This window comes from Macrotis lagotis, chromosome 1 (genome assembly GCF_037893015.1).
Source record: "Macrotis lagotis isolate mMagLag1 chromosome 1, bilby.v1.9.chrom.fasta, whole genome shotgun sequence".
NCBI lineage: Eukaryota > Metazoa > Chordata > Mammalia > Peramelemorphia > Peramelidae > Macrotis > Macrotis lagotis.
The window spans coordinates 118,816,629-118,843,411 of NC_133658.1; the positions used below are offsets into that span (position 1 = coordinate 118,816,629).

A 26,783-nucleotide genomic window follows, 5' to 3' on the forward strand; every position below is an offset into this window, starting at 1 on the left:
TCGATCTGTTCGGTAGAGGATTTATAGTCAAAGTAGGATAGGATGAAAAAGGGAATTGAGTGCTTGACTGGAAGAAGAACTTGTATAAAAATGATCACAATATCACGAGATATCAAAATACTGTTGAGGAAAACAAATTTCCTTTTATATACTGTTAACATATATATATAATCTTTTGCATTATTTCATTATCTAATAGAACAGATAACAAAAAAATTAAAATGAAAAAGAGATTTTTTTAGGTAAAATAGTGGTATAATTAAGTCTCCAAACCAAACTTTGAATAGAACCCCTTCCAATCCACCACTCCTAGAAATGTCTTTGTATCAAAAGGCCCAAGCACAGCAGCAGTTGCCTGAATTGTAGCTGTTTCTATCAGGGTCAGTCTTATTGTATTAATCAGCATTTGTCAAAGAAGCTCAAGTTAAAACTTGTTTTCGAAATAAGTCCTATGATGATTCTAACTGGTGTAAGTTATGTATTTTGTAAAACAGTATGAGATATAATTTCTATAGATGGTATTTGTTTTTAATCATTTTTTTTCACTTCTGTGCTTTGTTAATTTAATTTGGTGGGAGTTTCCTGGTAGATGGCAAGCAGTTGAATGAATGAGTCATGAACAGTCTATCACTGTTTTTTCCTGCATGGAAAATATAATTCTCAGTTCTCTAGAAAGAAAATGTACATTTGTAACATTTCTTAGTTTATAGAAATAAAGAATTTTACAGAATGAAAAAAAAAGACAAGAAAAGAACACTGCTGCCCAATATTCACATAGTACAGGATGTTTATGAATAAGCTTTATCAATATAATTTAATATCATTAGATAGTACTTTTAATCAATATTTTGTTTGTTTTTACAAGGCAGTAGGTTTAAGTGACTTGCCCAAGGTCACACAGCTAGGGAATTATTACTTGTCTGGGGCCGAATTTGAACCCAGGTCCTCCTGACTCCAAGGCCGGTGCTCTATCCACTGCTCTACTTAGCTGCCCCACTTTTAATCAATTCTATGGGGAAGAAGCATTTTTAAATCTTAGTAGCTCTTTGTTAGAATAAGTACACTACTCCTGTACCAGGGAGGGCATGGACATGAGTACAGGAAGGGTCATAGTTGGGTGGCAATCTAATTTGTCACTGGAAATAGAACATACTGATGAGATCATACAAACTCACTGTTAGAGTATGTTGTTAAGAATCATATTCCCATCTTCCAGAAAAGAAACTACTATTACTACTGCTACTATTACAGCTGCTGCTACTCTCCTCTGCCTTTTCTTCCTCCTCCTCCTATTACTATCGCTGCTGCTGTTGCCACTACTCCTCCTCCCACCATTACCACCACTACTACAACCATGACTACAACTATATCTTAAAGTTTGCAAGGCACCTCACAAATATTATATTGCCTTTATCCTCCAAAAAATGTTATGAGGCAGGTGCTATTATTATTATCTTCATTTTATGGATAAGGAAACTGAGGCAGACAGAGCTCAAGGGACTTGCTTAGGCCCAGTCACTATCCACTGCATCGCTTCTCTGTTCAAAGTTTCTTATTGTAAATTAACAAAAAGAAAAGGAGTTTTTCTCTGACTAAAAGAAAAAGGGGGGGGGGGCGGCTAGGTGGCGTAGTGGATAGAGCACCAGCCTTGGAGTCAGGAGTACCTGGGTTCAAATCTGGTCTCAGATACTTAATAATTACCTAGCTGTGTGGCCTTGGGCAAGCCACTTAACCCCATTTGCCTTGCAAAAAAGAAAAAGAAAAAGAGAGGCAATATGACACATAGTTAAAGAACTGACTTTTGTTGTTGTTCAGTCATTTGCAATTGTGTCCAGCTCTGCATGAACCCATTTGGTTATTTCTTGGTTGAGGGGTTTGCCATTTCTTTCTCTAGCTCATTTTATTGATGAAGAAACTGAGTCAAACAGGGTTAAATGACTTGCCCAGGGTCACAAAGCTCGTGAGTGATGGGGGCTATATTTGAGCTCAAGAAGATGAGTCTTCCTAATCCCAGGGCTGGCACTCTATCCACTGCGCCATGTAGCTGCCCTAAAGAACTGACTACAGAGTCAGGAGTCAGACCCTCTTGGACACATCTTGACTGAGGGACCCTGGGCAAGTCCCTTAACTTGAGATGTCCCAAATAATTCAGATAATTGTAGCTCTGTTTTGGTAGAAGTTTCCTCACCAGGTTGCTCCCTAACTTGATGAAATCGCAGGTTTGCTAAAGGAGAGAGAACCTTCACCCAGCCCTTTTTCTTTTTCTAAATTCCAGGGTTTTTGAGATTTATTTAGATTTAGTTTAGCTATTTAATTTCAGTGAGTTGAAAATTTGAGATTTGAGGTGGGGTTTTGAGTCAGGTTGGCTATGATGATTCAAATAGAAGGTAAAAGGAAAATTACTGCTTAAGAGCAAGATAAAAAACTGTGAACTTCAGGTTTCAATGAGTCAAGTTCTTTTAACAAGTGAGTATTAGGAGGATGTGGAATATAGCATAATTTTCTATAAATTCAATGTAGAAAATGTATCACCAGATAAGAAAGCAGTTGCCCCTGGGGCCCTAGGTTATGTTACTGTTATGGAGAAAAGAAACATTGTGATATTATTCAATTAATGAGATTTACCTGTGGCCAATCATTTGTTACAGAATCTATTTTCATTGCTTAGTTTGTTTATTAAAATCTTCCACTAGACAGATGAACCTTTGATCCATATGGGAGACTAAATGACAGTAATCTGAAAGGCTTTATATATCTTCCTAAGCACTTCACTTGGATTGCCTAGGATTAATTTAGAAACTGGGGAGAAGCTGGTTATGTCAAGGTAGTCAAGGGATTTATCCATCTAATTGGAGATTTAAAAAAGTAGGACAGCAGAAATGCTGCTGTAATGCTCATTTTAGGATTAGTAATCATAATTGATGTTTATTGAATTATGAAATCTCATAGGACCTTTGGGGAAAAGCTTATAATACTGATATTCCTAACATATATGGATAGGCAGGCAGCCTGAGAGACCATCAGACCAAAATTGCTGGAACACATTTAATAAATTTCTTTTAAATGCTAATGTTAAAAAAAAAAAACCATACACCTAGATTCTTCTGCAGTCTTGTGCTAATTCTACTGGTTTGGGATAATTCATTTCCCCTTATAAAGCTTTTATTTCTCCATTTATAAAAAGAGAGGATTGGACTCAGGAGTGTGTTGGAGCTGCTAACCTCTATTATCTATTATCAGAAATCAGCAAATTCTATAAATTAAACATGATTTAATGTTTGTTATAGATTAATAGAATTGATTTCTAGACATAAGAAAGTGTTAACAATGTAGCTTAAACTTAAAAGTGTGCTTACATTTTTATTTTTTACCGGCATATCCCTGGGTTGAACTAGATGAGCTCTAAGATCCACTTCAAACAGCTTTATAATTCTAAATTGTCAAGATAAACATATATGTTATTTGTAATATTATGCACATAGATAGCATATTACTATAAAACAGACGTTCTTAACTTGGGGTTTTGGAACTTTTAAAAATATCTATTTTACATAAAAATTCTATAAATCATTTCTAATCAGAGAAATTCAAATTAAAATAACCTCACGATATCAGATTATCTAAAATGATTAAAGGGGAAAGTGATAAATACTGGAGCTGATGTGGAAAAATTGGGTCACTAATGCATTATTGGTGGAATTATAAACTGATCCAACCAACCATTTTGGAAAGCTATCTGGAATTATGCCCAGAGTTATTAATCTGCCTTTACCCTTTGACCCAGCTATACCTTTAGTAGGATATTTTCCCAAAGATGATTAGGCAAAAAGGGAAAGAACCTATGTTTTTTAAAATATTTATATCAGGCAACTATTGGAGATTATATATTAGAGACAAATTGTTGATCTGTATTAGTGGAGAGTTTCTCTTTCTTCTCTCTCTCTCTCATTCTCCCTTTTCACAAATATGATATCTATCTTGATAGATACAGATCTCTAAATATCTATAACTTATACTGTTAATTATCTTTATCAAGTTTAGTACCTTGTGAAGATATATACTTTTTTTTTAGGTTTTTGCAAGGCAAATGGGGTTAAGTGGCTTGCCCAAGGCCACACAGCTAGGTAATTATTAAGTGTCTTAGATCAGATTTGAACCCAGGTACTCCTGACTCCAGGGCCAGTGCTTTATCCACCACCTAGCCACCTGTGAAGATATATACTTAAGAGCAACACATCACCTAATTGTCAACATGTGGGTATAAATGATGTTTAGATATTTTTTTAAAAAATTAAATCCATGGGCAGCTAGGTGGCACAGTAGATAGAGCACTTGCCCTGGAGTCAGGAGGACCTGAGTTTAAATTTGGCCTCAGACATTTAATAATTGCCTGTGTGACCTTGGGCAAGTCACTTAATTCTACTGCCTAAAAAAAATTAAATCCAGTTTCAAAGGATGAATATTAGTCACCAATGAGACTTAAAAAGAATCAATATGATTATAAGAGTTCTAATAAAACACATAGTGGGGGCATTTTTAGAATAAGTACACAACCTCCCACAGTCCCAAGGCCATCCTTCATTTGGAATTAGGATCATAGATTCAGAGCTGAAGGAGACTGTAAAGATCATTTAGTACAATTTCTCATTTTACAATTCAGAAAACTGAGGCTTGAAGAAGTTAATTTGCCCAAGGTCTTAGAAGGGACAGAGTAGGATATCCAGGATTTGAATCCAGGTCATCTGTCTTTAGATCCAGTATTCTTTCTATCACACCAAATTGTTTATGTAGTTATATTGATTAAAAGATCAGTCCTATTACCTTGTTACACTATATGCCAGAAGTCTCGTTCATTCATTAATTCACTCAATAAGCATTTATTAACTATCTGTTGCCTAGCAGATAGCTTTCCAGTGTGACTGTGATTGTTTTTTGGTCCTGTTTTTTTGTTCCAGTGAATGTTCCACTGTGAAATATTCATTTAGAACATGAAAAAGGAGTAAGAAATTCATTACCTGAAAAAAACCCCAAACACTTAATAAGAGAAAAAATAGTACTGTTCTCAGTTTTTAGGTTTCCCAGAGGTAAATTGTTAAGTACAAAAGTTCCTTTTGAAGTAGAAGCAAATATAAAAGTGTTTTGTATATGTGATTTAAAAATAGTCACATTCAATAATTAATTCTTCTCTTGAAACCAGAATAAAGAAAACTGTACGGAAACTTTTCATCATAGATTATTTTCAATTTCCTTTAAGGAGGCAAAACTTTTATCAGATTGTAGAATTAATATAGGACAGGACTATGCCTATAGGGGATAAAGGGAAGTCAAGAGAGTCAATTCTTGAAATAGAATAAGTGAATTAAAGAGCATTTATAAAGCATTTACTATATGACAGGGTATCACAGTGGATAGGGTGCTGGATCTAGAGTCAGGGAGATTCATTTTGCATTCAAATCCAGCCTCAGACACTAGCTGTGTGACCCTGGACAAGTCACTTCACCCTATTTGCCTCAGTTTCCTTATCTGAAAAATGAACTAAAGAAGAAAATGGAAAACCACTGCAATATTTTTGCCAAGAAAACCCCAAATAGACTCAGGAAGAATCAGACACAACTGTAAAATAACAATACTTACAATGTTAGGTGCTATTAAACCCTAAGGATACAAAGAAAGATGAAAACAAAAATAATCCCTGTCCTCAAGGAGCTTATATATCATTAGGGAGGATAATATGTAAACAAATAGGAGCAAATAGCAGCTGGATACATCTGGAAGACATCCTGCAAAAAGATATATTTGAATTTAGTCTTGGAGCAGCTAGGTGGCACAGTGGATAGAGCACCGGCCCTGGAGTCAGGAGTACCTGAGTTCAAATCCGGTCTCAGACACTTAATAATTACCTAGCTGTGTGGCCTTGGGCAATCCACTTAACCCCAATACCTTGCAAAAAACTCAAATTAAAAAAATTTTAAAAAATTAAATGAATTTAATCTTGAAAGAAGCCAAGGATGTCAAGAGGTAGAGGAGAGTAGACATTCCCATTATGTGCAAGGCCACAGGTAGGAGATGGAATATTCTTTGCCAGGAACAGTGAAGACCAGCATCACTGGACCCTAGACTTCATGGAGAGGAGCATTGAGTGAGAAAAGTGGAAAGCAAGGAAAGAGTCAGTTTGTGACATGATAAAAGAACTTTATATTTGACCTTCTAGGCAATGGGGAGTCATTTGGGATCATTTAATAGAAGAGTTACAAGCTCAGCCTCATGTTTTTAGGACTTCAGTCACTGGACTTATTAAAGAGATCAGGGGTCATTTTGAATTTTACAGTTTTCCTCCAAATCTCGCTTCCCTCCCCCCAACCCCCCCCCCACAGAAGGCAGTCTGATAGTCTTTACATTATTTCCATGCTATTCATTGATCAAAATTGAATGTGATAGTCTTGGTTTTTGTTTAAACTCCACAATTCTTTCTTTGGATACAGATGATATTCTCCAACGCAGATACCCTAAAATTGTCCCTGATTATTGAACTGATAAACTGAGTCCATCAAGGTTGATCATCACCCCCATGTTGCTGTTAGGGTACTATGTTCTTCTGGTTCTGCTCATCTCACTCAGCATCAGTTCATGAAAATCCTTCCAGGCTTCTCTGAATTCCCGTCCCTCCTGGTTTCTAATAGAACAATAGTGTTCCACGACATACATATACCACAGTTTGTTAAGCCATTCCCCAATTGGTGGACATTCACTCAATTTCCAATTCTTTGCCACCACAAACAGGGCTACTATAAATATTTTTGTACAAGTGATTTTTTTACCCTTTTTCATCATCTCTTCTGGGTATAGACCCAGTAGTGGTATTGCTGGATCAAGGGGTATGCACATTTTTGTTACTCTTTGGGCATAATTCTAAATTGCTCTCCAGAAAGGTTGGATGAGTTCACAGCTTCACCAACAATGTATTAGTGTCCCAGATTTCCCACATCCCTTCCAACATTGATCATTGTCCTTTCTGGTTATATTGACCACTCTGAGAGGTGTGAGATGGTACCTCAGAGATACTTTGAATTTCATTTCTCTAATCAGTAATGATTTAGAGCAATTTTTCATATGATTATGGATTGCTTTGATTTACTCATCTGTATATTGCCTCTGTATATCCTTTGACCATGGGGAATGGTTTGTTTTTCTATAAATTTGACTCAGTTCTCTATATATTTTAGAAATGAGTCCTTTGTCAGAATACTAGTTGTAAAAATTGTTTCCCAATTTATCACATTTCTTTTGATCTTGGTTACAGTGGTTTTGTTTGTGCAAAGGCTTTTTAATTTAATGTAATCAAAATTATTTAGTTTATTTTTAATGATGTTCTCCATCTCTTCCTTGGTTGTAAACTGCTTCCTTTGCCATATATCTGACACGTAAACTATTCCTTGGTCTCCTAGTTTGTTTCTAATATGGTCTTTTATGTTTAAATCCTGTATCCATTTTGATCTTATCTTGGTATAGGATGTGAGGTGTTGGTCTAATCCAAGTTTCTGCCATACTCACTTCCAATTTTCCCAACAGTTTTTATTGAAGAGAGAGTTTTTATTCCAGAAGCTGGACTCTTTTGCATTAATCTATTCCACTGATCCATCTCACTGGTCACTTTGGATAAAGCAATTTCAATAAAATGATGAAGCCAGAAGCCAGATTGGATTTAGAAGAGGAAAGGATCAGATATATAGGCACCAAATATAGACAAATTTCTTCAAAAAAAATTTAGCAGGGAAGGAAATATATGGGATGATAGCAAGCAAGTGAGAGTTTTTTGAGAATAGTGAAAATATGGGGTTGTATTTGTGGGCAGCAAGTAAGAGGTCGGTAGAAAAAGAAAGAACGATTAAATGTAACACTTGTTAATGAATAATGGAGAAAAACTGTGCTAACCACTAGGGAAACAAATAGAAAAAAAAAAGATAATCCTTGCCCTCACGAGGTTTATTTTCTAATGGAGGAGAGATTTTCCCCTGCAAGCCAGTCTCACAATTCTTAGAATGTACCAGTAATGTTTCTGATGTTGACAATGACAAGACCTTTCTTTTCTAGGTCATATGTGTATATATATATATATTCTTTTTTCAATACATTAGGACCACTTACCAGTCATCTCCACAGAGGTTGCTTCTCAGATGGTTGCTGTGGGCACTGGGCTGGAAGTATTTCTATGCCCAAGTTTCTTGGGTTCAGGGTCCTGGGATGCCTCCATCAGAGTTTGAGGGGAAGACAGTGATCTAAGGAGTTGGTGATGGTTTTGAATTGTTTGGCACATATTGCCTCCTGCTTCTGTTCAGGAACCTTGTTGTTTCTGCTAGCCTGGTTTACCTACCCTGTGAGTGGCAGTTGGATGGTATTTGACAGAGATGATTGACCCTCTCTCCCCAGGAATTCTTTCCTTGAATGATGACTGTGAGTGTTGGGCTAGAAGCAGGAAGGATCACTTGGGAGATTCCACCAGACCTAGGACTCTTGTGTTTTTCTGCCTCTTGCTGGCAGTTGGTCAACATTTCACTAGTAGTAATGAGAAAAGTGAGTCTCTTCTCCATGATTTCTTGCTTCAGTGATAGCAATGGTTCTGGACTGGAAGCAGGTCTGAGGGTTTGAAAGATATTAATATTCTCAAGTTTCCCAAAGAAATAATGAAGATAAAAGAGAGAATGGGATTATAGTTATGACATTGTTTAGAGAAGACAGAAAAGGACAAATGAAGGATTTGATCTTGGCAAGAGAGGTAACATCTTCATTAGAGACTGAGGGAGGAGATAGTGAGGGAAGATGTCAGAGGAATAGGAGATGAGGAGACTGGAAGAAGAGAGCTCCCAGCAGATAATGTCAATTATTTCACTAAAATATGAGGCAAGTCTTCAGCTGAGATGGTAGGGGAAGGCTTGAGGAGAAATGAAGAAGTTTGAAACAGTTGCTTTGGTAGGTGAGACTAAGACCTGAAGTTCCAATTTGGGAAAAACAAAACAAAACACAATTTAAAAAGCAAACAATTTATTGTTGTCTCAGTTTTATTTTACATTTAACTTTTTTTTGGCTATCTTCACAGATTTATGTACTATTGTTTTTATAGTATAAATGAAGTGTGCATCATGTTCTCTTTCTGCCCTTGCAATTTTTCAAAAGAGAATATTAAAAGAAACCCCACTCCATATGCTTTTTCTTAGTAGATTTGCATTGACTTAAAAAAAAGTTACTTCATCTATATTTCCTTCCTTATGTTTTCCTTATACCCTTTCAGAGAGCCATCCCTTATAACAAAGACTTTTAAGAGGGAAAAAAAATCAATTAAATCAGTCAACCCATGTGTGATTTTCTGCATCTCTGAATCCCTTGCAAAGAAGTCAGATATGTGTTTCTCATTAATTTTTCTTCGGGGTCAGAATTGGTTATTAGGTTTTGTAACATTCAATGTCCATTATTCTGTTGTCATTGTTTCCATTTATACCACATATATTGCTTTTCCAGTTCTGCTTATCTCACTTTGCATTAGTTCATGTCTTTGCAAGCTTCTCATTGTTTCTTACCATAGCAGTAATATGATTCCATTACATTAGTCTTGTTGTTCCTCAGTTGATGTGGACTACTTTGTTTCCAATACCCTGAGACTATAAAAAGTGCCATTATAAATATTTTGGTGTATACGGAGCCTTTCTTTTTGTTACTGGCAAACACTATGGGAATATGCCTTGCAGTGGGATCCCTGGATCAAAGGGCATGGACATTTGTCGCTTTTTAAGAATAATTCCAATCACTTCCTAGAATACTGGAACCAGTGCACAGCTTTGTTTTTGCAGTTTTTTTTGTTTTTTAAATATACTTTTGTTCATTTGTCTACTGGGATATGATTTTTAGTGTTATATATTTATATCAATGCCTTACATATTATGGATCAGACTTTTGTAATATTTGAAGAAAACATGTTTCTATTTATAGCTTCTTATTCTGTCTTCATTAGTTTAAATAAAACCTTTAGAAAGTTTAGCTTCTCTTATTCTATCTTCATTAATTTATATAAAACTTTTAGGTTTAAAGAAAACTTAAAATTTTATATTATGAAAAGGTTCTATTTTTATTTTATTTATGGCAATGGGGTTAAGTAACTTGCCCAAGGTCATACATCTAAACAATTATTAAGTATCTGACTCCAGATTTGAACTCAGGTTCTTCTGACTCCAGGGCTGGTGCTCTATCCACTGTGCCACCTAACTGCACCTGAAAAAGGTCTATTTTAAAATATATTTTCTAGGACCTCTCCTTTAGCTAAAAATTCCTACCCTTCACTATATTCATGAAAGATACTTTTTTGTTTTTAATAACATGATCTTTAGTAATATGACATATTCTTCTTATTTTTAATAATATGATCTTTTATGGTCCACTATTTTGAATTTTTTGCAGCATTTTCCCCCCACAGTTCTTTTCAACTAGGAAACCCTTCTCTCAAAAATATGCCCTTAGATTTATCAATAAAGGAGTTACTGATTTCAAATACTTCTGTTACACTAACTTTTCTGTGTTTTTTAACCAGCACCAAATACTTTTATTTAACTATCCAAATTTGAATGAAATAAAATGAGTACTTTATCACAAAACAGAAAAAGATTTCACATGAAACAATGCCTTGATTTTTCTTTTTGACTTATTAAAAAAATTCAATATGGACTTTCAAAACTGTCTTGATTTTGTCTGATCTTCTTCCTCTTCTCTTTGATGTAATTTAAATTAAAAAAAATCATGACTTCTTATTGGAGGGGAATGGGGGAAAGATAAGATCTTATTCTTAGCCTTCTTCATACTGCTATCCTCTCCCACTCAAAATTGAAAAAAATTAAAATATTTGTAATGAAAATTCAAAGTTAAGGAAAATAAATTCCCATTTTGTTCATGCCCCCAAATATACTTTTATTCTCATTTTGAATCCATTACCTCAACACCAAATACTTTTGATGAGTGCTGCTTTGTGATATAGTTTGAGGTCTAGTAATACCACAGTGGATGATTTTTTACTGCCTCCTTATCTATCTTGAAATTCAGTTTCTTATTAGTCTTTTTTATTGTGCCATCTATGGTCTTTGAGAGCCAGATTGAAAGACTGGGATTAAATCTTGCCTCTGACACATACCCTGGACAAATCACTTAACTTTTCAGTGCTCTAAACAGAGTTCTTTTAAGACTTTGAGGTAATCTAAGGAAAGGAGATAAATTTATGACCAAACAAGAATTAGAGCACATTATAAAATACAAAATGAATGATTTTGACTATTAAATTAAAACGTTTTTACACTAATAAAATCAATGCTGCCAAAATTAGAAGGAAAGCAGAAAACTGGGGAAACAATCTTCACAACTAGGAGTTGTGAAGGTCTCATTTCTAAAATATATGGAGCACTGCATCAAATTTATCAGATATGAACAGTTTTCAAATGAAGAAATCAAATCTATATATAATCATATGAAAAAATACTCCAAATAATTGTTGTTTAGAGAAAAGCAAATTAAAACAAGGTATCATCTCACACCTATCAGACTGGCCAAGATGAGAAAAAGGGAAAATGATCAGTGTGGGAGGATTGAGACATTGATGCATTGCTAGTGGAGTTGTGAATTGATACAACCTTTCTGGAGAACAATAAAACTGTTCATACCCTTTGACCCAGCAATTCCAATTCTAGGTCAATATCCAGAAGAAATTATAGAAAAAGGGAAAAGTCCCACATGTTCCAAAATATTCATAGCAGCTCTTTTGGTAGTGGCAAAGAATTGGAAATTGAGGGGATGCCCATCAATTGGGGAATGATTAACAAGTTATGGTATATGAATGTTATGGAATATTATTATTCTATAAGAAACCATAAATGGTAGGGCTCTAGAGAAGCATGGAATGACTTATGGGATCTGATGCTGAGCGAAGGGAGTAGAGCCAAGAGACAACAACATTGCGAGATGAACAACCTTGATGGAAGCAGCTCCTCTCAGTAGCTCAGAGAGCTAGGACAGCTGTATTAGACTGTCTATGGACTATGTTATCCCCATCTAGAGAAAGGAAAATAAAGCAAAGCAAAACACAACCAAAAAAACACCAACCCAATCCTTCAGAATCTGAACACGTTATAAAAATTATTTCTTATGCATCTTTCTCTTAATCCTAATCCCTCATACCAAAAATTACTAATCTATAAACATGTGCATCAAAATATGTATGTATAATGCTAACCTGACTGTTCACCACTGAGGGGAGGGGGGAAGGAAATTTTGTACCTTAAAAATATACTTGTGGGATGGCTAGGTGGCACAGTGAATAAAGCACTGGCCCTGGAGTCAGGAGTACCTGGGTTCAAATCTGGTCTCAGACACTTAATAATTACCTAGCTGTGTGGCCTTGAGCAAGTTACTTAATGCCATTTGCCTTGCAAAAACCTAATATATATATATATATATATATATATACTTGTGTATATCGATGAAAACAAATTTTTAAAGAAGACTCATTGCCTAGCTGTGTGACCTTGGGCAAGTCACTTAACCCCATTGCTTTAAATAATTTTTTAGACTCTAAGGTGCAAGGAAGATGCTAACTTCCTTTTATCAATGAAATTAGTCCATATATTATTCTCTTTGATAGAGAAATAGAGAAGTTGTTCTCTATTGTCCCAGACATACTTAATAGGAACCTTATTTTTTGTTTTATTTTTTCTCAATGTAGAAAAAAATTAGAATAGTCAACCTTTTTCTCAATCCTTTCCAGATTCATTTCATTGTGTTCTAGAATTCCTAACACTATTTTTTTTAAATTTATTTTGAATTTTTCAATTTTCCCCCAATCTCGTTTCCCTCCCTCCCACCCCCTACAGAAGGCAGTGTTAGTCTTTACATTGTTTCCATGCTATACATTGATCTAAGTTGAATGTGATGAGAGAGAAAACAGATCCTTAATGGAAAAAAAAAAAAGTATAAGAGATAGCAAAATGTTTTTGGTCTTTGTTCAAACTCCACAGTTCTTTCTCTGGATACAGATGGCACTCTCCATTGTAGACGGACCTGAATTGTGCCTGATTGTTGCACTGATGGAATGAGCAAGTCCATTCATGTTGGTCATCACCCCCATATTTCTGTTAGGGTATACAAGATTTTTTTCCCGTTCTCCTCATCTCACTCAGCATCAGTTCATGAAAATCCTTCCAGGCTTCTCTGAATTCCCATCTCTCCTGGTTTCTAATAGAAAAAGTGTTCCATGACATACATATACCATAGTTTTCTAAGCCATTCCCCAATGGAAGGACATTCACTCAATTTCCAATTCTTTCTCACCACAGAGCTGCTATGAATATTTTTGTATAAGTGATGTTTTCACCCTTTTTCATCATCTCTTCAGGGTATAGACCCAGTAGTGGTACTGCTGGATCAAAGCTTATGAACATTTTTTGTTGCCCTTTGGGCGTAGTTCCAAATTGCTCTCCAGAAAGGTTGGATGAGTTCACAGCTCCATCAACAATGTATGAGTGTCCCAGATTTCCTACATCCCTTTCAACATTGATCACTGTCCTTTCTGGTCATTATTAGCCAGTCTGTGAGAGGTGTGAGGTGGTACCTCAGAGATGCTTTGATTTTCATTTCTCTAATAAGTAGTGATTTAGAGCAATTTTTCATGACACTATGGATCGCTTTGATTTCCTCATCTGTAAATTGCATATCCTTTGACCATTTGTCAATTGGGGAATCTTAACACTATTCTTAACTTATCATATCACAGATCCTTTTGGAAGAGAGCATGCAAAGGTGCTTAATACGTTAAATCGTATAGGGAAGATCAAAGAGATGACGAATGCCTCAGTGACCAGATTTCAACAACCTATAGTTTTCTCCAACAATATATGGGACAGACAACACAGGACATTGGACTGGACCCAGAGTTGAAAAAAGAACAAAAAGAGTAGGCTAGATTGTTTTTGGAAAATTGTGGATGATTTTTACTAACCAAAAGCTTCTTCTAACAGCAAAAGTCTATCTTTTACAAAACCAACATTTTACCAGTGTAACTGTATGGTAGTGAGACCTGGAACATGTCTTTATCCAAACAAGTAAAGATGAATATTACAGAGAACAATGGAAAGAAGCCCTTTTAGGTGAGAACAAGATGCTTCAAAGAACCAACAAGGAATTCTCAAGTACAGGAGTGAAGAATGTTATCTTTTTTTTTTTGTTAGGTATGAGTAGTAGACAGCCAGAATGCACCACTGGTAGACTCATGTTGCCAAAAGAGGGTGGGGACCATCCCTGGCACATCAGGAAGACCCAACAAATTTCTGGAAGGATGTGGAAAGTTATAGGGAACAGGCAAGTCCAGATTGGTTGTGAATTGCAATATGGCAGGAACTCTCAAATTGATGAGATTCCAGATGCATTTTAGTACCGAGATTTGTCTCTAGCTCCAAATGTTAGCTAGGACCCTATTTTTAAACTTTCAGTTGTGGCTTATCTACCTTTTCTCTCTAAATCCTTCAAACTCACATAGGACCAGGTAAAAAAAAAAAGACAAGGAGTCACATCTGTATATCTGAGGCAGCTATGAGGTGGCATAAAGGATGGATTGGGAGTCAAAAAGAACTAAGTTAAACTCTATCCTCAGACACTTTACTGTGTGACCTTGGGCAAGTCACTTGACCTCTTCCTTGCCTCAGTTCCCTCAACTGTAAAATGGGGATAACAGTACCCATTTTCCCACTAGTTAGGGAGTCAAATGAGAAATATTATTGAAGTGTTTTGCAAACTTTCAAATGCTGTATAAATACTAGCAATTATAATGGGTTAAGGTTTTTTTTTTAGGTTTTTGCAAGGCAAATGGGGTTAAGTGGCTTGCTCAAGGCCACACAGCTAGGTAATTATTGTCTGAGACCGGATTTGAACCCAGGTACTCCTGACTCCAAGGCCGGTGCTTTATCCACTATGCCACCTAGCCGTCCCTATGGGGTAAGGTTTTAAAGAAGCTTTCAACAGGGCTTGAGCTGCTTTAACAGATATATCATTCAGCCTCATACAATTCCTTTTCTCCCTTCAAGTCATGACTTGTGTCATCTTGATGTGAAGCTTCACCTGATCCCCTCACCTGCTGGTGCCCTGACTTTTCAAAATACTAAGTTTTTAACTACTTTGTATTTATTCTTTATTTCATTTCTTGTACATATTTGTGTCCTTGTCTTTCCCAACAGAATGTAAGCTCCTTGAAAATAAGAACTATTTATTTATTGAATCTGTATACAAAGTAGTGGCTTGGATTGATGCACCAATGACTTTATTCCTCCAATAATCCCAAGTGTGTCATGGAGGTTGGAGGGATTCCATAGACACAACTGGGCACGTCTTCAGACCACCTCGAATCTCTGCAAAGGGAAGTATAGTTTATAGAATCTATGCATAGAAACCACTGCTATAAGATTAGGCCTGACGGGTCTCTTCTTAAGGGAAGATGGAAGCTTATAGATCACACTGGTGGAAAAATACTGATAATAGATTTTGAGGGTAAGCCCAACTTATAATATTTTGTCTACCATCAACTTCTTACTTTTATCTCCAATAACTCCCAAAAGGATATTTTGCCTGATCCCTGATATGTAAATCTCCCAACTAGCTTCCGGGAAGCCATCCAAAATCAGAGGATAAGAACCCCACTCTCAGAAGCCCATTTTGGAGCACACCTTCCTGCTGAATGAACCCGAGTGTCTATGTTCCCCAACACAGCCCCTAAGCGAGCTATTCTCTGAGAATGGGCATACCTAATTTGTCTCCCATTGTTTTTGGCTGGCCCAAAGGCTTTTCCCTCCACAAATGCATATTCTTATGCATATATTCAACTATGAGCCCAGTTATAGCTTGGGAACCCTCTGTCCTCCCAGGAAGACTGACTCCCTAATGTCAGAGAAGACAGTCACAAAATGAGATAAACACAGTCTAACGGCCCCTTTGGAAACAAGCTATTTTTTAATATAAGATCTAATGGATCTAATTTAATATAAGACCTTCAGTCAGGGAATGGTTGAACAAGTTGTGGTATGTGATTGTTTTGGAATGCTCTTCTGCTATAAGAAATGATGTGCAGGATGCTCTCAGAAAAACCTAGAAAGACTTATATGAGCTGATACAAAGTAAAATATACTGTGTACACAGTAACAGTAAAATTGTAGAATGATCTGCTTGAAAGACTTAGCTTTTCTCAGCAGTGATGTGAGCTCAAGACAAGTCTGAAGGACTTATGATAAAGAATGCTACCATCTCCAGAAAAAGTACTAATGGGAGTCTGAATACAAATTGAAATATACTATTTTTTTTCCTAAATAAAAAATAAACCCAAAACCCCAGCAATAGTGGGTGATAATCGGGGCGGTTAGGTGGCACAGTGGATAAAGCACTGGCCCTGAAGTCAGGAGTACCTGGGTTCAAATCCGGTCTCAGACACTTAATAATTACCTAGCCGTGTGGCCTTGGGCAAGCCACTTAACCCCATATGATGGACTTAGCTCCTCTTAGCAGTTCAGTGATCAAGGACAATTCTAAAAGACTTGTTATAGAATATGCCATTTCCACATCCAGAGATAAAACTATGGTGTTTGAATGCAGTTCAAAGCAGACTATGTTCAGTTTTGAAAAACTGTTTTATGTTTTTCTTTTCTTCCTCTTGGTTTTTTTCTTTCCCTTTAATTCTAGTTCTTTTTAGGTTTTTTTGGCAAAGCAATGGGGTAAAGTGGCTTGCCCAAGGCCACACGGCTAGGTAATTATTAAGTGTCTGAGACCGGATTTGAACTCATGTACTCCTGACTCCAGGGCCAGTGCTCTATCCACTTGTGCTACCTAGCTGTCCCTTTTCCCTTTAATTCTGGTAATTCTTTTACAACTTGATTAACAAGGAAATATGTCAAACATGATTGTACATGTATAATCTATATCAAATTACTAGCTGTTATAGGGAAAGGAAGGGAGATGGAAAAATGTGGGACTCAAAAACTTACAAAAAGATGAATGTTCAAAACTTTATATATAATTGAAAAAATAAAATAACATTCAAAAATATGAAAAATAAAAAGATTTAATTAGTACTAAGAAATGGCAAGGGGTGCCTATCAGTTGGAGAATGGCTGAAACATTATGGCATATGAATGTAAAGAAATTCAAGGAAACCTGCTTGGGAAGATTTGTATAAATTGATGCAGAGTAAAATGAATAGAACCAGGAGAGAAATTTGTAAATACTAACAACCCTGAACAAACTAACAACTTTGAAAAACTTAAGAAATTTGATCAATGTAATAGATGAACTATGCTACCCACTTCTTGAGAGGTTTGACTCAGTATGTAGAACAAGACATACAATTTTTGGATATGACCAATTATGGAAATTTATTTTTTTCTTTTAAATAGGGGGTAGGAAAGAAAATAAATGGTTATTAATGAAAAACAAACAACATCAGCTTTAAACAGTATCTTATTCTTTAGCCATTGCTGTGAGAAAAGAAAAAAAAGAATGACTTCAGTTTTTCACAATACTGTATCTTGCTAATACAGTAAAATTCAATCCTATTCACATGTTTTATGGTCCTTGTTCATATTATTGAAAATGCAAACAATTAAAATATATTTATTAAAACTAGTTGATGACTAATAATATCTGGAATTAATTGAAAAAACATGGTGGTTGGTAGTTTAATACAATGTTGAAAGGAATTTCAATGTGTTTTAATGGAATTTAAATTTCAACATTTTCCTTTGTTAGGGAAAGAATTTCCTTAATTAAAAGACATCTATGAGCTACTAGTTGGGAGATCTCACTAATAGTACTATAATGAGGTTTTCTACTATAAGAAAGCTATATTTAGAAACTAAAATGTCTTGTCACATCAATACTTTTAAGAATTCTTTTATTTGCTACAAATACTCTTTCACATATAATCAATATTATATGTGAAAGGAAAAATGTAGAAGCCATAATTGCATATTAATACTTAATTTTAAAAAATTTTACATTTCTTTGAAAGAGGCATGTACATGATTTACTTACAAAGCATCTATGGTACAATGATTTGGGATTTTGAAATGTTATACAAACTTTTATAGAAATCTAACATTTTCTAGACAGTAACAGATCTATTTCTAAAAAATGTGCCTCCTAGGATATCAACACAAGTCAGTTGTTGGTTAAAATCAATGGAAATATGGTACTTCTAAAAGCTTTTCTTGCTCCCACTTCTCCAACTATGTTGAGCTTTCTTCTGAACTACCTTCATGATTTTTATCATCTTGAATGAGATCATCTTGGTTGACAAAGTCATTCTCATAATTTTCTTCCCAGTGTTCTTCTAGTTTATCTTCATCAAGTCTAAGAAAGGGGGGAAATAATTAAAATAAAAAGAATTTCATATGCTAATCATACAAAGAAAAAATTACAAAGTAAACAAATCCTCATGCATATTCTTTTGTGATGTAGTTCTATGTCTTCCTCAAATTTGTGATGCATGATGCCTTACCAGAAAATTTTGTAGACACTGCTGGAAAAATTACATTTTGATAGTAGAAATGTTCTATGACAATGAATTTGTTTTTGTTATTAAGAACTTACATTTAAAAAACATCATGTCAAAAAACCCCACTCAAATAAAAGTGTCATATTTAAGCTATCATTATATTTTCTAGGATCAGAAACAGGTTCTTTTGTTCTGTGCCTTAGAAGAAACAGAAAACAGGATTTGGAGTCAGGAAGACCTTGGTCCAAATTCCATATCGGACACTTAGAGTGATGAGACTTTAAGCAAGTCATTAATTGATTTCTTTGTGTTTTAGTTTCCTCCACTGTAAAATGGGGATAAATGACATCAATTCCCTCATAAGATAGTTGTGAGGAACAAATGATATAATATAGGTGAAGTACTTTGTAAACTCCAAACTGTTATATGAAAAACAAAAAAGTTTAAGATTTGAATAAACAGTACCTCTAAGTGTAAACCATCAAGAACAGATTTTTCTATTACCTTTCTTCATCTTCAGAGTAGTCTTCAATCTCTGGGTCTGTCAAGTACTCTGCATTTTGGCCTTTCTTTGAAACAAACTCTTCACAAAGTCCTAGTCCTTTTAAGGTGTTAAAATAATGCTTTTCTGCTGACATTTTTGCATTTTTCTAAAAGGAAAAAATCACTTTTGTTAAATAGTTAACAAGAAATATCTATTTTAAAAAAGTAAACTTCCTTGAGTTAAAGCTCTTTTACTTATCAGGATGGTGGTGAGAAGCTTCTCCAGGAATAAATTTCATTGGTACTCCCATAGTGTATGGGGAACATTTTGGGGCTGCAACTGTTGCAGCTTTTACTGTGAATGCGACCAAAGGCTAAGGCTAGTTAAACAAGCTAACAATTATAGCAGTTAACTTTGGAAAAACCGTACTTCATAACTTGTACAGAACTTGTCTTTAAGTCCATGCCCCTTGCTCGGCTAATGGTTTGTGCACATCCACAAGGCTTACTAAAACAATCAACATGCCACTTCCACATCCCTTCAGAAGTTTCTAAGACTTAATGGGAAAGATTTGTCAGTTGAGAAATTCAAATCCAGGGAATCTGGCAGGAATGCTCTGTGGGGTTGACTGACTACAGAATTAGTTTTGGGGAACCCTGGATAAATTCTGAAGCCTCCAAGAATCTTGGGGCCACAAGTTGGGGAGAAGCCCTGGGCTGCCTGGGAGTCACAGCTACAGATCTGGAGCTCAAAGGGCCTGGCACCCTCTCTTTGAGAAACTGGCTCCTGCATTTTACAGCTAAGAAACAGAAACACCAGTAAGTTAAGTGGCTGTGGCAGGGTCACAAGCTAAGAAGAAGCTAAGGCTTGTCTAGCTTTGGGCTATTTTCTAATTTACACCACATCAGAGTCATGGCTTTCTTACAGGGGCTTTGAAACACTTGGAGATCACTGGACATTTGAATTTGGTAGAGATTCATACCCATGAGTGGTACCCTAGAATTGTCCTGGTTGCATTAACAAGTCTTACCCATATTTCAGGAAGAGCCAGTCCAAGCCAATTCCTTGATGTAAAAGGCTTCTTAAACAGCAATACCTCAAAGTGGAGGGGCTGCCATTAGGGGAGGGGCAGCAAAACCACCAGAGGTGACTCCTCAAACCAGCATGGGCATGGAGTAAAGCTACAACACACCAACTCCTGGCTTCCCTCCTAGCCTTGGGAGCCTGAAGCTATCCTGATTGAAAGCCTAGTGGTTCCTAATAGTTTAAATAGCCACTGTGACATTTCTCATATTCAAGGGTCCCAAAGTCCAACATCTCTTGAGATACCAGAAAGAGAACCATGAGAAGGTTCCTACTATTAGTCTACATGCCTTCTCCCCCCCCCCCCCAATAAACAATTTTAGCCAATACACCATTTTTTCATGAATGAACTCTGATATTTCACAACATTTCTTCCTACAACCTCTGCTTTGCTCCTTCCCTTTTGGTCAAACTAAACAATTGTAAGACATTTTTCACCTTTCTCTTAAATCTTTCCTTCCCTGGACTAAACCTCTTCAATTTCTTTTATGACACAATTTCAAATTTTTTCTGTCCTGGTTAACATCCCCTGGACATCTCCAGCTTTTCATATCCCTCACCTAATGGCTCAACCTGATCTGCCGCTCCCCCAAGAGCAACAGAAAGGACCTCAGAGGTGCTCCTCCAACCCACAAAGGAACCCCTTACTCAAAAACCCACCACAAGTGGCAGTGCACTCCAGAGAGTGGGAGCCCACCCTCTGCAGAGGTACTCATTCAATAAAGTTCTACTAACATTAAGGCCATGTGGCTGGCTATGCAGCCTTCACCATCACTCTGGTTCTGCCTTCTGAGACTAAACAAAACAAGTTTAATCCCTCCTTCACATGATGGCCCTTCTATAAATAGTAAAGGATAGCTATCACATTCCTCCTGAGTCTTGTTATCTCCAGGTTAAACACATGGGGTGGCCTCCAGGTTCTTCACCCTCCTGCTTGTCCCACCTGGAAATTCTCCAAATTATTGCTGCCCTCTATCTGTAGTGTGCAAAATGGAACACAATACTCAAGATCTGGCAAAGGCAGAACTGGAAATAGGCCTCCTTCATGCAGCCCATAGCTTCCTAAGCTTTTTTGGCTCTCAAATCACACTGCTAAACTCCAGGACTTGAGCTTGCAGTCCAATAAGACCCTCAGATCTTTTAACAACTATCTAACCATTCCTCCCCCCTCTTGTGTTTGTGAAGTTGATTTTCTATACTCATATGACTTTACATTTATCTTTACTCAATTACATCTCATTAGGTTAGTCCAAAACTTCCACCTAACAATTCTTACAAAGTGTGGTCCAGGGAACTCTGAGATCAAAACTATCTTCATGGAAATACTAAGAATTCTATCTTTAATATGAGGAATATTGTTAGATATGAGGAATCCTTGATAATTTTTGAGAAAATAAAGGGGTCTTGAGAACTGATATTCCAGCCTCTCAACTAGTTCTTCTAGTCAGCTTTTGTCATTTGCAGATATAAAAATAATAAATGCCTTTATAATAGAAACTTCTAGTCAGGCTAACAACAAACCATTCTATATTACTATCTAATTAATATCTCTCTATCTTTTCAACAAGAAAAGTCTAGACAAATTATGTATACACAGCATGTATATGTATCTCATCTAACTTTTTTATAATCCCTTCAAAAAATGAAATAAGGTTAGTCTACTATGACTTGTTCTTGATGAAGCCAGGTAATCATCACTCCTCTTTATAGATGTACATTAATCTTTTAAAGGAACTATTCCAGAATATTCTCAGGAACTGAAGTAAAATTCATTGTTTGTAGACTGTTTCCTTCCCTTTTTTAAAAAATCAGGACTTCATTTGCCTTTCTCTATTATTGTGATGCACCTTCCATATTCCATGACTTTTGCCCGCTATCACTGACAGTGGCTTAGCAATCACATATAACAATTTTTTCAAGACCATAGCCAGGAGATTTGGATTCATCAAGAGCAGCTAGGTACTCTCTTATTAGCTCCTTAGTTATTTTGGCTATCAACTCCCTATTTTTCTTTTTGGTCATTACTACTGATAATAATTATTTTCTTAGAAAGAAAACACAAATAGAATTAGGATTTAGCAGCTGTCATCTCTGTTACTAGGCTCCACTGTACCATTCATCTAAAGTAAGAGTCTTTTCTTTGATTGTCCTTTACCTCCCAATATGACTGAAAAAATGCCTTTATTGTCCTTATTCCCCCCCCATTCCCACTGTCAAATTCAGATCTTTTTGTCCTTTAGTATTACTGACAGTTGCTTTTACAGGACTATGTCATGTGCTTTAAGCCAACTTTTTATATGACCTTGCTTCCATTTTCTGTACATTTCTTTTTTGTTTGCTTTGTTTTGTTTTTTAGGTTTTTGCAAGGCAAATGGGGTTTAGTGGCTTGCCCAAGGCCACATAGCTAGGTAATTATTAAGTATCTGAGAACGGATTTGAACCCAGGTACTTCTGACTCCAGGGCCGGTGCTTTATCCACTGCGCCACCTAGCCGCCCCTGTACATTTCTTTTTAAATCTAAGTTTGTGAGTTAGTTCTCTCTGCATATGCTTCACTTATCAGTCACTTCAAATAAGTTCTCCTTTCCTTGTTCTAAGTGGAATTTTTTGCCTTTGGGTCTTCGAACATTTCAAAGTATCTCCCATCTTTCTTGGACTGACTTCCCCTAGAGCATTTTGACCTACCTCTCTTTCCTTTGCACCCTTTGATACATGCTTTCACAAACACAGGGAGAGGGTCAAAATATACCCGATTTCCTGTTCTTCTGTATCTCAAACTCTAGAAGGGAAGGCTACTTCCCCCTAGGGTTCTGTATGATTTGAGTTGTGCCAGAACTGTAATGTTTTCCAAACTCCTCATCTGTTTTCATTTTTCTACTCAGGTAGTAATGTAGGATATGTTAATAACACTTCTGTTTCTTCCACCACTGACTCCACTTTTCTGAGACCATTCTATCTCTAGTCACCCTTGCCAACTACCATTCCTTTCCCCAATCCTCTTGTGTATTGAGGGAAGAATCTGCAAATTTCTTGTCCTTTTGTTTCTGCTGCTTCTATCTCCTCACCTTGTCTTTGACATCTTCAATCAATGTCTCTTCTTTTAAGCCAGTGAGTAAGCATTTACTAAATATCTACTGGCATCAGGTACTGTGTTAACGCCTACTGACAAAGACTATGATGTTAGATTTTTGCCATTTTCTTTCCATACTTATCACTTTATCTACTTTTTTTCCTAGAAAAATCCCCTCTTCTTCAACAATGTTAGCAATTGGCTCACAGCTTTCCTCTTAATCCCTACCCATTCTTCTTTTATTTTTAAGATTTTTTTTTCAAGGCAAATGGGGTTACATGGTTTGCCCAAGGCCACACAGCTAGGTAATTATTAAGTGTCTGAGACCGGATTTGAACCCAGGTACTCCTGACTCCAGGGCCGGTGCTTTATCCACTGTGCCACCTAGCCGCCCCCCTACCCATTTTTCTTAATAATGTTCAAAGTTTAAAAAACTAACTATATTTTAGTTGATAATGAACAATTGTTTTTCCAAAAAAGTAACAAAAATAGTAAGTTAAAATAAAAACTTCTCTATAGTCAGTGCTCCAACTTGAAAATGAAGTTTTTATTTGCTATGGTAGAGCTTAAAAGAAGAGATCTCACAAAATTAAGTGGAGAGAGAGAGAGAGAGATGCATCATGTTAATTCAGGTTTTCTTAACAGATAAAATTTTCTTTTAAACTTTAATTTTGCACTTTTTTCCCATATTTAAATATCTATTTATTCCTTGTTCATCCCTTCATTTATGAAATATTTCCCAAGAATTTAGACTTAGAAAATATTTAAGGAATGAGAATTCACAAAATGCTCTAACTACTTACTAACATTAGATTTCACCAGTGATGAAGTAGAAGTATTCTATGAACTATGGGTATAGAATATAGAATAGAAAGTCACCATCTACTTAATTTGATCAACATAGACCAGAGGACTGTTTAATTCTGTCTCTAAAATTTTTTTACTTTATTATCCTTCTGACATTTGTATTGATCATATTAATCACATGATAAAAATTATTCTGTGCTGAAAACATACAATTTTAAACATCAGCTCTGTCACCCAAATCTAAAACTGACATAAAAAATCCATACCTAAGAGGTTATGACACAAAACATAATATATGACATTATGCTCAAATTAGTAATATGAAACCTACGTTTGCATCTTTTAAAAAGATATGATCTTAAAAAAAAGATTTTATATATACATATATATATATATATATGTATTTATATACATATATACACATATATATATACCCCCCTCTTTGTTAAGATTCAACTATTTATCCCCTGAAGACATATATTATGGTATTGCTAAGCTTATGCGGCCATAGCTATAGAAAGACATAGCTGCCCCTTGGCTTGACTTTTTTTTTTTTTTTTTTTTTTTTTTTTAGTTTTTGCAAGGCAATGGGGTTAAGTGGCTTGCCTAAGGCCACACAGCTAGGTAATTATTAAATGTCTGAGACCGGATTTGAACCCAGGTACTCCTGACTCCATGGCCGGTGCTTTATTTACTACGCCACCTAGCCGCCCCTTACTTGATTTTCAAAATCCTTCTTGAGATCTTCTGTTACCTGAGACCTATTTATATTTTTCTTGGAGATTCTGGTTATGGAAACTTGTGCTTTAAGCCAACTTTTTATATGACCTTGCTTCCATTTTCTGTACATTTCTTTTTTGTTTGCTTTGTTTTGTTTTTTAGGTTTTTGCAAGGCAAATGGGGTTTAGTGGCTTGCCCAAGGCCACACAGCTAGGTAATTATTAAGTGTCTGAGGCCGGATTTGAACTCAGGTACTCCTGACTCCAGGGCCGGTGCTCTATCCACTGTACCACCTAGCCGCCCTTGGCTTAACTTTTTAAAGAACTTTTGAAGTCCTAAATTTTGTAGTTTATGATCATGGTTCTCTACTATTTGTGGCTTAAAATGTATGTTGTTGGGGCAGCTAGGTGGCGCAGTGGATACAACACCAGCCCTGAGTCAGGAGTACCTGAGTTCAAATCCAGATCAGACACTTAGTAATTACCTAGCTGTGTGGTCTTGGGCAAGTCACTTAACCCCATCTGCCTTGCAAAAACCTTAAAAAAAATGTATGTTAGTAGAATTGCTTCTCTTTTGGGTGGGAGTTATATCCATTTTGGGGGCAGGTGAGAAGATGACTTAACAGGGATTGTGGGCTGTGAAAAGTATTGAGTCTCAGGCTACCAAAGCAAATTTTTTCCTTTATTATAAAGATGCCATTTAAAGAAAATTACAGTTTTGAAAAAATTGTTCTTATAACTTAAATTATTTTAATTGGTAGCATGAAATATGAGACTCTGTGGCTAAACTGATAATGATTCTGAGCATTTTGTATTATTTTTTTAAATTTCTGAAACCTTGGACAGCTAGGTGGCATGGTGGTTGCCCTGGAGTCAGGAGGACCTGAGTTCAAATATGACCTCAGACACAATACTTACTTAGCTGTGTGGCCTTGGGCAAGTCACTAAACCCCACTGCCTTGCAAAAACCAATACAATAAAATAAAATTTCCAAAACCCCTAAAAATCTTTTTACCATTCAAAATTAAAACTTTACTCTAAGATCTAATTAAGTCAGTTTGAAAAATACAAATAACCATTGTTAATAGTGACTAAAATACTTCTATAAAAAATTAAGAATATGAACATAGAAATAAGCTCCATATTAATTTCTCAGATTTTAAAGCAAAACTGTTTGGTTAATTTGATATATTTGTCATAAATAATAAATTCTTAGCAAATCACTTCACAAAAAGGGAAGTTGGGAGTTGAAAACACAAGAGCAAAAAAACTAAAGAACTAAATGCCAATCCACACAACCTGAGCAACTCTTTCAAACAGTAATGGTCTCTTCTTCAATTTCTTTTCTATTTCTTCTAGTTCTTGTAGGTACTCTTTCATTCTTTCCTTCTCATTCTTTCTATCGTTGAAGTAATATAAAAGAAGAAATTAATTTAGTTTTTAAAGTTCTGCTCAAAATAAGAATTACACAAAATATTAAGTAGCTTTTCCTAAGACGAATTTTTAAAAAAGAATTATGTAAGAAATAGTTTATCATATTCACTTTCCTTAGTCAAGGTTGTATTTCTTGTATGTATGTTGCTTAAGTCAGATAAAAAATATATTGGCAAAAGCAGTTTATTCATTGGGGACTATACTGGCTGCTGGTTAGTAGCTATTAAATGGAACTGGTCTAAAGAGGTGAATATATACTCTACTAACTAATTAATGTGCAAAGCATCCATTTAATAGCTCGCAGATATACATATAAAAGCACTATACCTGTCCCTCTATACAAATCATCTAAGTCTTACCTAAGGATACCTTATATATTTATCATATAGACTTATGATTTCAATGTTGGAAGGAGCTGCCAGTGAGGGAATTCCCTTTCTCTCCATCTATGCTTGCCATTGTTATACAACTTCTCCTCATGAAATATATTGTCTGAATCACAAAGCAGGATGGGTCCGGAATGGGAACTTCTATTCACCATGCCACACTGCTTCATAATGATCTACCTCCTCCACATCAATCTTTAGGGATGAATCTTAGGTTAGAGAAATGAACACTTTTCCTCATGTTC

At 35.9% G+C, this 26,783-nt stretch overlaps 1 protein-coding gene and 1 long non-coding RNA gene across 4 annotated transcripts in view; one reads left to right on the forward strand and one right to left on the reverse strand.

The window, feature by feature from the left end:
- Positions 1-26,783, forward strand: part of LOC141502283 (uncharacterized) — a 90,433-nt gene that overhangs the window by 39,445 nt on the left and 24,205 nt on the right. The gene's annotated exons all lie outside the window — the stretch shown is intronic.
- The window catches only part of FAM161A (FAM161 centrosomal protein A), a 29,105-nt gene continuing 19,283 nt past the window's right edge, over positions 16,962-26,783 (reverse strand). Inside the window, exons 5-7 of one of the 3 annotated variants that reach the window (XM_074206871.1) lie at positions 26,018-26,117; positions 19,061-19,206; positions 16,962-18,411 (exon numbers count right to left, since the gene is read on the reverse strand). In XM_074206871.1, the coding sequence (XP_074062972.1) occupies positions 18,288-18,411; positions 19,061-19,206; positions 26,018-26,117 (370 nt within the window). In that variant the 3' untranslated portion in view covers positions 16,962-18,287. The remainder of the gene's footprint in view (positions 18,412-19,060; positions 19,207-26,017; positions 26,118-26,783) is intronic. The other 2 variants (XM_074206880.1, XM_074206886.1) reach the window with 2 other exon arrangements.